A 14952-nucleotide genomic window follows, 5' to 3' on the forward strand; every position below is an offset into this window, starting at 1 on the left:
CAGACGAGGTTGGTAAATCCACAGTAACTGAATTTAAACATGCCTGGGATAAACATAGATCCATCCTAAGATAAAATACAGGGAATAGTATAAGGGCAGACTAGATGGACCATGAGGTCTTTTTCTGCTGTCAGTCTTCTATGTTTTTATGAAATCCACAAGTCTTAAAGTTGCCAAGGTTGGAGACCCCTGGTTTAGAGAAACACTTTTACATGTTTAGAACATTTTTCATGAAAGGCCCTTTATCCCGCTAGATGGCAGCACTGTTTTTCCACCTCAAGGTGTTCATATTCTTTTTAATCCTACCCAAACTCTTCTTTTCTTTCTGCAAATCTACAATAGTCATAAACATACACTATAAATGTATGGGCTGGTGGCTCAAGAACCAGAACAAACAAGATTACCCTTCAAGGATATTTTCGGTGGGGAAAAAAACAACAACCCATAACTCAGCGTGAGGTTCATGTTTTCATTGCAAATGGTCTCGGGTTCGTTGGATCTTTTGTCCAGATATTCTATAGCAGCTTTCCGAGATCCTACTGAAGTTAGTTGGGGGAAAGATCAAAAGCAACATGAGAAAATATTATTTTACTGAAAGAGTAGTAGATCCTTGGAACAAACTTCCAGCAGACGTGGTAGATAAATCCACAGTAACTGAATTTAAACATGCCTGGGATAAACATATATCCATCCTAAGATAAAATACAGAAAATAGTATAAGGGCAGACTAGATGGACCATGAGGTCTTTATCTGCCGTCAGACTTCTATGTTTCTATGTTTCTACTTCACTGCTGCTCTTTAGAGTTGATAGTAAAGCATAATCTCAGGTGAGAGGGGATCCATCTAGTCAATATCCCTATTTCTCTTAGTCGCAAACAGATGTCTCTAGAAGACTTAGGAGCAGGACGTATGAGAAGGCAAGTAGCTCCTTCCTCTCTGTTGTTGTCATTGTGTAATTTCTGGCATTCCTATGTAAGCTGCTGCACCAGTCCTGGAGGTGGGAGGGTCAGTAGTTTGGCTAGAGGCGCTAAAAACAGTCAAAACACATTGTCTGATGACAAGAGAGAGTTCACCCTAGAACCTAGTACAGATAGTCCTCAATTTACAACAGTTTGTTTAGTAACTGGTTGAAGTTACATCAACATTAAAAAAAGTGACTTACAAGAATGGTGGAAGGTCTTAAGCATAAAACGTATCAGGAAAGACTTAATGAACTCAATCTGTATAGTCTGGAGGACAGAAGGAAAAGGGGGGACATGATCAAAACATTTAAATATGTTAAAGGGTTAAATAAGGTCCAGGAGGGAAGTGTTTTTAATAGGAAAGTGAACACAAGAACAAGGGGACACAATCTGAAGTTAGTTGGGGGAAAGATCAAAAGCAACCTGAGAAAATATTATTTTACTGAAAGAGTAGTAGATCCTTGGAACAAACTTCCAGCAGACGTGGTAGATAAATCCACAGTAACTCTATTTAAACATGCCTGAGATAAACATATATCCATCCTAAAATAAAATACAGAAAATAGTATAAGGGCAGACTAGATGGACCATGAGGTCTTTTTCTGCTGTCAGTCTTCTATGTTTCTATTATTTTTACACTTAATGACCATTCCAGCCTCCTCGTGTTCACGTGATTTCACATTTGGATTTTTGACAACCGGTTCATATTTATGACGGTTGCAATATTCCGGGGTCGTGATCTCTAATGTAGATTTGGGGGCAGGGAATTGTTCTGTAAGGCCGCAGCAGAGAAGACCACATCCTGGGATCCATCCATGTAGGTAGTCCTCATGGCATGCCCTATCTCGGTGGTTCTCAACCTGTCTAATGCCGCATCCCCTTAATACAGTCCCTCATGTTGTGGTGACCCCCAACCATAAGTCTAGCGCCAATTCTCCCAAGAGAGCTTTAAGCTGATTGGCTGGGAGGTCAGGGGGACACCCGTACTGTAAACGCCTGATTGGTCATATTGTAAAAATATGTTCCAAGGCGCCAGAATAGAAGCTTTAGTTCCTAACACCACGGGAAATTTGTCTTTTCCCCTGGTCTTAGGCGACTCCTGTGAAATGGTCATTCAACCCTCCAAGGGATCCTGACCCCCAGCTTGAGAACCACTGCTATCTGGTTGGGATGGGCTGATGTAAGGGAGAGGCAATTCCTCAGATAAACCCATTCCCGGGTCACGAATCCAAGTTAGTGACTTCCGAATTTCTTCCTACACTAAATGCCAGGATAGTCCACTCTGGATTAGGGCTCTCCAACCTTAGCAACCTTTAAGACTTTTAAATCCATAAGTCTTAAAAGTTGCCAAGGTTGGAGATCCCAGCACAAGATCGCTTTTACTGGACCTCCTCCCACCCGGGGAACCCAAGCACAGCTTCACATTGTGTGCAATGGCAACTTGTGTCCGAGTGTAGGATTGTTTCCCCACTAATGACCAATCCTTTGCAGTTGTTATATGTCTAGTTTTGCTTCTCCCCCTCCCCTCCCCCCCCAATACAGTGATCCCTCTATTATCGCGAGGGTTCCGTTCCAAGACCCCTCGCGATAATCGATTTTTCGCGATGTAGGGTTGCGGAAGTAAAAACACCATCTGCGCATGCAGGTTGGAGGTTCGGGGGGGTGCTGGGAAGCCCCCCAGGCCGGCTGTGACCTTTTAAAACAGCCGCGCCGCTTCCCAGCTGAGTCCTGAAGCCAAACGCGGAAGTTCGCCTTTGGCGTTTGGCTTCAGGACTCAGCTGGGAAGTGGCGCGGCTGTTTTAAAGGGTCGCAGCCGGCCTGGGGGGCTTCCCAGCAACCCCCCCCCCGAACCCGGGTTGGGGGTTTGGGGGGGTGCTGGGAAGCCCCCCAGGCCGGCTGCGACCTTTTAAAACAGCCGCGCCGCTTCCCAGCTGAGTCCCGAAGCCAAACGCGGAAGTGGTTTTTTTTAATTAATTTTTTTTTTAAATCGCGATATAGCGTTTCGCGAAGATCGAGATCGCGAAACTCGAGGGATCACTGTATTTGGATGTGGACGCGACTATATTAGTTCACTTAAGAAGCAATGTTTCTTTTGGTGTGTGCGTGTGTACGCATGTATCCAGTGATTCTCAAAATTTTATTTCGTTTATTTATTTATTTATCAGATTTGTATGTCGCCCCTCTCCGAGGACTCGGGGCAGCTCGCAACATAATAATAATAATAAAAAAGTATACAATATCAAAATCTAAAATCCAATTAATATAATTAACTACTTTAAAAATCATTCATTCGCATTGGACAACAAGCATATATCGCACTCGTTGGCCGGAAGCTAAGGTCTAGTGACCCCAAGCCTGGCAGCCTAGATGGGTTTTCAAGTTCTTATGCAAGGCGAGGAGAATGGGGGCAGTACGAATCCCTGGGGGGAGCCGATTCCAGAGAGCAGGGCCCCACACAGAGAAGGCCCTTCCCCTAGGCCCTGCCAAGCAACATAGTCTAGTTCAGTGTTTCCCAACCTTGGCAACTTGAAGAGATCTGGATTTTCAACTCCCAGAATTCATTCTGGGAGTTGAAGTCCAGATTTCTTCAAGTTTGCCAAGGTTGGGAAACACTGGTCTAGTTAACGGGACCTGGAGAAGGCCGACTCTGTGGGACCTGGCCGGTCACTGGGAGCTTAAAAGTACAACTGCTGCTTCAGTCGCCTCTGGGCGAAGTTATGGGATCTGATACCATTTTAAACAGGTGTCTTTTAAAACCAACATTGATATTGCACCCAAAGCAGCTGAGTAGATGGTTGCAGATGGTTTCTTTTGTCAGCTTCTCTGTTGTCTTCCCAAGGTCCTTCTCCCCCACCCCTTCGCCTCTCAACAAGTTTGCAACCGAGCCTGCCCCTCTACCCCGTCTTTGGCATCCTCGCCTTGGTTATTGTCGTTGTTTTTATTTTCCCTTGGCTTCTCTGTGCAATGGTCTAAATGCAGCTCTCTCTCACGCAGCCTCCAGCTTCTGATCCATTCTCCTCCTTTGGAGGAGCTGGATTCTCTGACGATCCTTTTAAGACTAAAGCAGAGACTCCCGCCCTCCCGCCGAAGAAAAATATGCCTCCCAGGCCCGAGCCACCCAGTGGTGAGTTATATTTCTTTTGGGATGCTTGCTCACCAATGACAGCAACGGGTTGGCCGGTGTTTTTTTTTTTCCCCCTCCGAGGGTTAGCGGGTGGTGAAATTCCCTGAGTTTCCTATAAAGCAATTTTTTCCCCCAGGGAGTAGCTTTTCTCTCTCTCTGCCAACCCCCCTCCTGCCCTTATACTTTCACTTGTTTGCTTTGATTCCCTTTCGCCGTTTCTGTCCCTTTCGCTCTTTCTGTTCCTCTGCGGGAATAATTGCAAGGTTTCTGGAAGCTGCCTTATTCGTTTCTGTGTTGGGTGGCTTGAGTTTTCACTGCCCAAGTTTCCCAAGTAAATAGGCGAATAGAAATCAAATAAAGTTGGGTTTTAATGTTGTGATTGTTTCTTCCACCCTGACTTGAAAAGGCCGAGCGTTGTACGAAGTTGCTAGCTGCTCTCTTTCGTCCCTTGCTTTGCTTCCCCCCCACCCTCCCCTCATCCTGCACGACACCGACAGGAAAAGTCACAAAATTATTTTATGACATGCAAATGTTTCTCTCTGGGGTGATCTTGTTTTACATGCCCACGAGTGCAAGCGTGCATACACACACACACACACACAAAATTCAAAATCCCCCTTAGAAATGTTATCAGGCTGGCACGTTCTCCTATCCTATATCGATAAGTACAGTGGTACCTCTACTTAAGAACACCTCTACTTAAGAACTTTTCTAACTCAAGAACCATTTTCCAAGCCCGGAAAAATTTCCCAGGAAATTAGAGAGCAACACGAAGGCCCAGCCAGTTTCCTGCCATTTACCCTTTAATCCCGGCCATCTCAGGCTTTTCTGGGCTGCCAGATGAGCCTTTCGGTGGCACTTAAGGAGGCTTTGGCAGCCCAGACCGAACGGAGCGTTTTCCTTTCTCTGGGCACTTGGAGAGGGAATGAACCACTTTGCAGTGGTGACTGCCTCACACTGCCTCCCATATACCCACTGCGAGGTTCTCTCCTGGAGCGTCTGGGTACGGAAAGGCAAAAGGTGGCCCTCACCTCACCTTCTTCCGTCGGCCGCGACTCTCCTCCTCCTCTTCTTCCTCCCCCTCCTCCCACCCAAATTCCGAGCTTTTATTTCTTTCCTAATGAGGTTTGCCGGCATTATTTTTATTTAAAATTGCTTCTACTTAAGAACTTTTCTACTTAAGAACCTGGTCACAGAACAAATTAAGTTCTTAAGTGTTCTGTCGGGCTCTCTGGCAGACTCCTCCCAAAAATTCACAGGTACAAATTTCAGACACACACACATTTGAAAATTCAAAACAATGTTCTTTATAATGAAAAGTCACTTAAACCAAGCCCTCTTTTGGTATAGCAAAGAGCACTTGTCTCCAACCAAACTGGTAATTTGTAGAAGTCCCTTATCAGTTCTGAGATACTTAGCTTGCAGCTGTGAGGCAATTCACAGTCCTTCTTCTTCCACAAAGTGAAACACACTTTGCCCTGGTTTAGTTTCAAAGCGGGGAAAAATCAGCACACAAAAAGTCAAAGTCAGTAAAGCAGTCACGAAACACAATGATCAGATAATCCTCCACAATGGCCAAACCCACAGGCTGCTATTTATAGCAGCCTCACTAATGACCACAGCCCCACCCAACCACAGGTGGCCTCATTTTCTTTGATAATAATCTCTCAGTTGTTGCTGCCTATGCATCGCTCTCCGCATGCGTGGCTGTATCATTAACTCTTGTTCTGAATCCAAGGAGGAGCTAGATAATTGATCTCCTTCTGAGCTGTCTGCCACACTCTCCTCCTCCCTGTCACTCATGTCTTCTTGGTCAGAGGAGCCTTCATCAGCAGATTCCACCGGGGGCAAAACAGGCCTGCAGCATGTGGATGTCTCCCCCACATCCACAGTCCTTGGGGCAAGAGCTGGGCCAGAGCTAACCACAACATTAAGTAGAGATACCACTGTACTTCTTTGGCTTTAGGCTTGGCTAAAGAGATCCTGGATTCTCCCAATTTGTCCAGCAAGGGACATGAGTAAGAACTGATGGTGCTTCCCCGACCTCTCCGAATCTGGAGATGATTCATTGACCGCCACAGACTTCTTCTCACCTTACTGCAAAAGGGTCTAACGCAGGTTGCAGACAGTGCTATGCTATGTTGCTCAAGTGTCCAGAAAGGAGTCGTGTAACTGGTATCATATTAATATGAAGAATCTCAAAGCATTTCCCCACCAGGGTTGCTCATTTCAGTCATTTGGGGCATCAAAACTCCCCTCCCCTTTCCCCCCCTCCCTTCATTAAATTTCTGCCAAAAACTGTCAGTTAAGACCTCTCCTTAAGAGTTCAAACAGATTATTAGTGCAAAAACACAAAAAAAGGAACCCAACTGCTGATAAGGGATCTTTCAGTGCTCACCGCTATCTAGCTTCTAGGTAAAAGTTGTTGAGCCTCAAAAGAGAGAAACAGATTTTTTTTTTTCTAAGTACAGGAAATGTCTGTGTGGGTGTCAGTGATTGCAAGTCAGTTTAGTGTAGCCTTGGTAGGTTCTTCGATCCTGAGACCAGCTGCATCAGCCCCACCCAGACTCACATCCTCTTAACACGGTTTGACTAGCAGGGCTCGCCAGCAATATCAGAAAGCACATTCTCCTGTTGACACACAAAGAGTTAGAGTGCCGGTGTTCTTATAAGCCTGCAAGGAAAAATAATGGTGCAGAAAACTTGCCATTGTTTCAAAACATTCATGAGGCCTCCTCCAGATGGTTGTTTAAAAAAAATATATCTTTTTTTTTTTTTAAAAAAACCTGGTGAATCTTTGCTCCGATTATATTTTCTGGGCACAAGAAAGATGACCTCATGTACTTCCTCCAGGAATTACTTTCACATTGCTGCAGGCTTGCCTGCTTTTTTCCCTTTCTGAGCAAAGTCCACAAGAGATGTGATAGATCAGGTGCTCAATCGGGGTTTTCGAAGAAGCTGTTCAGGCTTCTGGGTGGAATGGCTGTTGTGCACAAAGGCACAATTTTGTACAATTCCCACCCTTTCTTTCTTTCCCAGGTGGGTTTGGTTCAGCATCTTTGGGCTGCAAGTGCCTCGCTTTGTTATAGAGACACGATGCTAGAGAAGCTGCAAGGGGTTCTCTCAAAGCCAAGAGGGACAATGAAACAGGGAACATTTTGAGCACAGACAAGAATGCTCTCTGGTTGTGAGCCAGTGTCCAGCCATTGCAAGGAAATTAGATGACTTTCAAAAGACGGGCTACAAAAATGGTGGAAGGTCTTAAGCATAAAACGTATCAGGAAAGACTTAATGAACTCAATCTGTATAGTCTGGAGGACAGAAGGAAAAGGGGGGACATGATCGAAACACAAGATCAAGGGGGCACCATCTGAGGTTAGTTGGGGGAAAGATCAGAAGCAACGTGAGAAAATATTATTTGACCAAAAGACTATTAGATGCTTGGAACAAACTTCCAGTAGACGTGGTTGGTAAATCCACAGTAACATGCCTGGGATAAACATATATCCATCGTAAGATAAAATACAGGAAATAGTATAAGGGCAGACTAGATGGGCCATGAGGTCTTTTTCTGCCGCCAATCTTCTATGTTTCTATGTTTCTAATTGATAGATCAATCACAGTCTAATTTAAAAACCACCTTGGCTGAGGCTTCTCAGAATTGTAATCGAGCACGGTTTGAGATGAAGCAAGTCTTTTCTCAAAGATGCTGATGCTCTTTTATCAGTAGGATGAGAACAGAGCCATTTTTCTCCTCTGCAGATTCTAGAACTAGATGTATAGGATGAACAGACTTGCAAGATTCTGGTGATGAGCCGGAAAGAGAAACGAGGCTGTTTTCTCCTGGATGAGGTGTTTCTCTGTATGTTATCAGACATATCAAGCAGTGCTCTAGTAAAAGTGCTTTCAGGGGCTCAAAGGGAATTTGCAAGCTAAGCTTTCTAATCTGTTAAGATGTGTTTTCAGAGTCCGTAATTTAAGTAAGCTTAGCTGATTAATTTGTTATGCTGAGATTGCAGTTTGGGATCAGGTGCTCTCTCCGACCTGAAATTACAGTGGCTGTTTGTAGACCTTTAACTCCGCTGAGCCACCAGCGTTGAAAAGAAAGAGGCTCGTGCATGTTTGCATGTTGGAAATCAAATTTCAGAGACCCAACATGAGGCAAGAGTTGGCACATCTTTGAAACGGAATCCTCAAACGACAAATAAATGCCCGCGTGCATAGATACATCATCAGCCTGTTCCACTAATGTGAAAAGTTTGCTTTGGTGAGAACTGCAGAGATGGCACCATTGCTTGCCTCGGTGGTTAACGCCTCTGCTTCTGAATTCAGGACCCAAACTCGTTTTTTTCACATCACTGGAAGCCATTTCTTGTGGCTGCGATATTCAAAAAAATCCATGATGCATCACCAGGCGACTTATGGGAGCTGGGTTGACCTACTTGGACACTTAAATTATACCTTTCATTTGTGAGCTACTGATCTTTCCAAGGTGGTATCTAGCTTTCAGGCTTCATGGGATCCACTTGTACTCTAGCCTTGTTTTAATGGCAGGGGGAATTCTTTAAAAAAAAAATGTCTGGGATTGTTCGTTATGCGCTGGGGGAGCATTCTAGCCCCACTTCACCCCTTACAAATTGGAGAGGTTAGTGTGGCTGCACATGGAGAGAGAAGAGATTGCATGCTTGATGGGAAATTCATGCTTGCCCTGTTTTGGGCTGTCTAGAAGACAAAAAAAGGTTGGGGGGGAGGGGGAGGGAAAAGGGGAAAGAATCCAGCAGTGCCCTGCGTCTTGCAAACCTGTCTCAAGGAGCCCATCAAAGTAGAGTGATACCTTGTCTTACGAACTTAATTGGTTCCAGGACAAGGTTTGTAAGGTGAAACGTTTGTAAGATGAAACAATGTTTCCCATAGGAATCAATGTAAAAGCGATTAATGTGTGCAAGCCCAAAACTCACCCCTTTTGCCAGCTGAAGCACCTGTTTTTGCGCTCCTGGGATTCCCCTGAGGCTTCCCTCCATGGGAAACCCCACCTCCGGACTTCCGTGTTTTTGTGATGCTGCAGGGGAATCCCAGCAGGGGAATCCCAGCAGCGCAAAAATGGATGCTTCGCTGGCAACGGAAGTCCGGAGGTGGGGTTTCCAGTGAGGGGAGCCTCAGCGAAATTGCAGCATCGCAAAAACACAGAAGTCCTCGAAACCACCTCCGGACTTCCATTGCCAGCAAAGCGCCCGTTTTTGCGCTGCTGGGATTCTCCTGCAGCATCGCAAAAAACGCGGAAGTCCGGAGGTGGTGTTTCCCATGGAGGGAAACCTCAAGGGAATCCCAGCTGCACAAAAACGAACGCTTGGCTGGCAACAGAAGTCTGGAGGCGGGGCATCCCAGTGGCGGCAGCTTGGGTTTGTAAGGTGAAAATAGTTTGGAAGAATAGGCAAAAAAAATCTTAAAGCCCGGGTTTGTATCTCGAAAAGTTTGTATGACGAGGGGTTTGTAAGACAAGATGTCACTGTATCTGCAAATGCTGGGGGAGCTAAACATACCCACAAAGAGCTCAGCTCAGCTCCGTCAGGAAGTTCTCCATTCCTAGATTGCATAGAGAACTTTCCGATGGAGCTGAATTGAGCCGAACAGAGCCGCTTGTGGTCACGTTCAGCTTCACATCCAGCATTTGCAGCAGGTACTTTGATGGGCTGCCCGGGACGGGTTTGCAAAGCTGAGGGCATTGCAATTTTTTTCTTTTCTTTTTTTTCTTTGACTATAGGCAGGAAACCCCACCTGAAGGCTGCCGTGAGATCTGGCAGGATGGGGGCAACTTGCGCCCATCAGCGTCAGAGTCTCTGGGGAGGGAGCCATGCAGTCACAGTTCTGCCTTGCGCCCTTTGAAGAGGGAGAACAGCCGTGCTGGTGAAAAAAGCCCTTTCTCACTGAAAATGATCAGTGGATGCCTCTCTGGCCATCTCAGCAATGGCATCAATGACATTTTTACCCCCTCTTGATATTATTGTATTGGTAGTTCTGTGTTAGCAAAAACCTCAGAAGAGGAGGATTTAGGGGTAGTGATTTCTGACAGTCTCAAAATGGGTGAGCAGTGTGGTCGGGCGGTAGGAAAAGCAAGTAGGATGCTTGGCTGCATAGCTAGAGGTATAACAAGCAGGAAGAGGGAGATTGTGATCCCGCTATAGAGAGTGCTGGTGAGACCACATTTGGAAGACTGTGTTCAGTTCTGGAGACCTCACCTACAAAAAGATCTTGATCAAATTGAACGGGTCCAAAGACGGGCTACAAGAATGGTGGAAGATCTTAAGCATAAAACGTATCAGGAAAGACTTCATGAACTCAATCTGTATAGTCTGGAGGACAGAAGGAAAATTGGGGACATGATCGAAACATTTAAATATGTCAAAGGGTTAAATAAGGTTCAGGAGGGAAGTGTTTTTAATAGGAAAGTGAACACAAGAACAAGGGGACACAATCTGAAGTTAGTTGGGGGAAAGATCAAAAGCAACCTGAGAAAATATTATTTTACTGAAAGAGTAGTAGATCATTGGAACAAACTTCCAGCAGACGTGGTTGGTAAATCCACAGTAACTGAATTTAAACATGCCTGGGATAAACATATATCCATTGTAAGATAAAATACAGGAAGTAGTATAAGGGCAGACTAGATGGACCATGAGGTCTTTTTCTGCCGTCAGACTTCTATGTTTCTATTATTTTAGCGATAGCGAACCTCTGGCATGGGGGGGCCACAGGTGATACATGGAGCCATATTTGCTGGCACGCGAGTGGTTGCCCTAGCTCAGCTTCAACATGCATGTGTGTGCCGGCCAGCTGATTTTGTGCTCGCACAGAGGCTCTGGGAGGGCGTTTTTAGCTTCCAGAGACCCTCCGGGGGAATGGGGGAGGGCCTTTTTCCCCTTCTCCAGCTCCAGGGAAGCCTTTGGGGCCTGGGGAGGGTGAAACACGAGCCTACTGGGCCCACCAGAAGTTGGGAAACAGGCCATTTCCGGCCTCCAGAGGGTCTCCGGTGGGCAGGGAAAACTGTCTTCTCCCTCTCCAGGCACTGAGTTATGAGTGTGCGCGATAGTGCAGGTGCACACTCTTTCAGCACCCAAGGGAAAAAAAGTTCGCCATCACTGGCCTAACTCAACGCAAATCCGATTGTGGTCTTCGCCTGCACACATTTGCCACTTCAAACTATTTCTGGGTGGGCCAGAGGTAGGGGGCTAGTGCAGCGCTCTTTCAGATTCAGGTAGTTTTCCCCTTAGAAAAATATCCATTGGCAAGTCAGCTTTGAGCGAAGGGCAGAGCATAAGTGTAGTAGGTTGCAGCTTACCTGGAATTATTCAGGCCTTCCTTCCTTCCTTCCTTCCTTCCTTCCTTCCTTCCTTCCTTCCTTCCCACGTGCAGATGATGTACCCGCGCTGATTTCTCCCTCTGCATGTCCCACTGTTCCTTGTGTAGACTGTGACCTGTTCTGTGCTTTCTCAGGCAAACCCAAATGTAGATTGAAGTTCCCAAAAGTACATGGGGGGGTTTGAGAAAATAGCTTTTTTTTCTTTTCTTTTTGAGATGGGGTGGAGAAAACAGAAGAGTCTTTTTTAACCGAGATCTGTCTCCTGACCTTCTTTATTATTATCTTCCTCGTCACCCAGAGTTCATCAGGAGTTGGGACAGCCTATAAATATAATCAAATTCAAATCATTTTAAGACTTCTGGGCGATTGGGCACGAGTTGTACCAAGACTTACTTACTTACTTTCTTTCTTTCTTTCTTTCTTTCTTTCTTTCTTCCTTCCTTCCTTCCTTCCTTCCTTCCATCCTTCCTTCCTTCCTTCCTTCCTTCTTTCTTTCTTTCTTTCTTTCTTTCTTTCTTTCATTCATTTATTAGATTTGTATGCCGTCCCTCTCTGTAGACTAACTTGTCTTAGCTTCCCCAAAAGTTTGAGGCAGGCTGAAAATTTAGCCATCCCTCTCTGAACCACCAGAGCTTCTTGACACACTTCTTCCAAAGATGTGTTCGGTTTTGTAGCAGGAGGCCTGCTTTTGGATGAAACAGACTTCCGATGCTGCCGTGTGCCATCTAGAAGCAGGCCATGGGATGGATGGATCATTTATTTATTTATTTAAATTAATTTAAATTAATTTAAATCTATTTTTGTCAATTAAGTATAGGATAGATTCTATATTATATAAACATAGCATAGAAAGTAATGATAAAAAAAAGACAATAGGGCATTAGGACAGGGAAGGTAGGCACAATGGTGCGCTTATGCACGCCCCTTACAGACCGCTTGGAAAGGGGGAGAGGTCAACAGTAGACAATCTAAGATTGAAGATTTTGGGGAAGAAACCACAGAGTTCTCCACTGCATCTGGAAGGAGAGTCCAACATGGGTAATAAACCAATCCTATTGGTAGAGACTGAGTTATAATTAGCATAAAATTAGCTACCGCCCCCTTACTGCTCCCATGAGCCCCAGTTTTAAAAACTCAGTCTAAGAGTAGAGACATACTGAGTTTTACTCCTGAGGAGTTTTATTGTTTTAGTAATTTTTTTATATATATAACATTGAAATTGTAATAAATTAATTGAAATTGACCTGTTTAATCTTGTGCTTTGTCTTTCAGGAAGAAGGAACACAGAAGACAGATGAACAGGAGAAGGGGTCCCTGCCCTCCGTGGGCAGCACCCCCAACGATACTCCTTAGGGGTTTTGTATTCCCTCCGTGGGAACACCCCGTAGAGGAGCACCCAGCCTGGGGTCCCTGACCTCCGTGGTCAGACCAGGGCTGTCGGCTGAAGGTGGAGGGGTCCGCCCCCTCCACTGGGTAGCCTGAAGGCGCTGTAGCGAGGCTCCCAGCGGAGAGCGGAGCTGCGCCTCTCAGCTGTTCGGCGGCCGCCGAACAAGCTGCCGCCGCCGCCGCCGCCGGCTAGGAAGCCGCAGGGCGAGTAGAGCACGCTCGGATGGCCGGGATCGGTGCCGAGGTCACCGGAGAGGCAGCGGACGGCTGCTATGGCCACGTTGGGGGCTGGAAGCCGCAGCGCTCCCCCCCGCGCCCCCCCCGGAAGGGTGGAAAAGCCGCGAAAGGCATGGGGGCCGCCATCTTGGTTGCTACTTGTGCAACCCAAAGAGCGGGAGCCGGAAGTCCTCCGACAGCTGGTGGCGCGAAGAGGCTATATGCCCAGTGCGCATGTGCAATTGGCCAGAAAGACGGTGGCCATTTTTCTTCTTGACTCTGAGCCAGCAAAATTATTGTGCACGAGCCTGCAGGCCCAAAGGATTCTTCAGTTACTACTACTGTGAGTACATGGAAGAACAAGTGGGAACCGAGCGGGCTACCTCCCCTACTATGGCTAAAGAAAAGCCCAAGGGGAAGGCTAAAGAGAAGTCTAAAACTTCACAGGCCTCTGCTTCGGCCTCATCCATAAGGGAGGCCGAAAAACGCATTAAGGCCCTGGAAAAGAAGCTGGAAGCAGCCTTACAGGCCTCCCCATCTACAGTACCACTGGGCCAGAGGCAGGCAACACCAGAGCAAGCCACCACGCTCAGTTTTGGCCTACCTGAAGGGGACTGGTCACCAGATAGGCACTCAGCTATATTGCCTCACACCATGTCTTCCCCAGGCCCCTCATGGAACAGACCAGGGTCAGCTAGCCAGACTGGAAGGAGTTCCATGGGTCCAACAGCCACATTCACCCCCACAGCGGCGGGACTGAGGGCACAGGCAAGCACCTGGCAGGACATGCCACCAGACTTGCAGGACCTTATTGCAAACGTCTATTCCCAGGGCATAACAGCCGGGGCCAACAGATATGCTCAGCAGCCACCTCAACCAGGACAGGTCTGGTCAGCACCGCCCCCCTCAGGCTTGGGGTCCTTATCTGAGGAACCACTTATGGGAGAGGACAGTGATAGGGAGTATGAGCTCTCTGAGGATGAAACAACTCCCGAGCAACCCCAACCGGTAGGCCTGTTTAAGCCAGCCTTGTTCAGGACTCTGTTGTTTAAGGCTAAACAGGTAATGAACCTACCAGGTACAACCAAGACACCGGAGGATCCAGAAAAGACCCCGGATGCTTTGCTACAGGAATCCCAGCCTGAGTCTGAGCATTTCCCGGCATCAAATATATTTCTGCAAGGAGCCAAGCGCCCTTGGCAATACCCAGCGGCGGCTCAAGGCCCATCCAATCTGGAACGTCGATTTTACACGTTCGACGAGGAAGTGGAGAAACTTCTGGAGTTCCCGCCCATCGACCAACCGGTAGTGACTTTGGTCTCCAGCGCCCTGGTGCCCTCCGAAACAGGAGAGAGCCTAAAACCGGAGGACCGGAAGGCAGAGATACTCCTGAAGAAGGGACACCAGATGGCGGGATGGGGATTCAGGGCAGCAGCGGCTGCTTCGTTTATCAACAGAGCTTCCCTCCGGTGGATACAAGAGATGCAATCTCGCATGGGACCGGAGGACGGCAGACTACGCCAGGATCTAGCTAAACTGCGAGCCGCGGCAGAATTCTCCGCAGATGCCACGCTACACGCTGCAAAGTTTTCCAGCAGGGGCATGGCCACCTCACTTGCGGCCCGCCGTCTCCTGTGGCTCCGTCATTGGCCTGCTGATCTGAAGTCCAAATGGAGACTAGCATCAGCCCCATTTCAGGGATCTATGCTCTTTGGGGATATTCTGGACAAGGTCCTCATTGAGGACAAGGACAAGAGGAAGGTCCTACCCAGAGCAGGCAGGCGGCAAGACCGGAGGTCAGCGCCATATTCAAGGCGCCAAACGCCCCGCTGGGACAACACGGCAGGAGCAGGCCAGAGTCAGAGACCGTACACACAGGGTCAGTACTCCAGCCAAACCTTCAGAA

General features: G+C 47.1%; 1 protein-coding gene across 5 annotated transcripts in view; it reads left to right on the plus strand.

Moving 5' to 3' along the window:
* Positions 1-14952, plus strand: part of EPS15L1 (epidermal growth factor receptor pathway substrate 15 like 1) — an 89393-nt gene that overhangs the window by 54689 nt on the left and 19752 nt on the right. The window contains exons 22-23 of one of the 5 annotated variants that reach the window (XM_070748452.1): positions 871-918; positions 3958-4087. The exons of 3 other annotated variants lie outside the window; for them this stretch is intronic. In XM_070748452.1, the coding sequence (XP_070604553.1) occupies positions 871-918; positions 3958-4087 (178 nt within the window). The remainder of the gene's footprint in view (positions 1-870; positions 919-3957; positions 4088-14952) is intronic. One more of the 5 variants, XM_070748423.1, reaches the window with a different exon arrangement.

Source organism: Erythrolamprus reginae, chromosome 1 (assembly GCF_031021105.1).
Source record: "Erythrolamprus reginae isolate rEryReg1 chromosome 1, rEryReg1.hap1, whole genome shotgun sequence".
NCBI classification, from domain to species: Eukaryota; Metazoa; Chordata; class Lepidosauria; order Squamata; family Dipsadidae; genus Erythrolamprus; species Erythrolamprus reginae.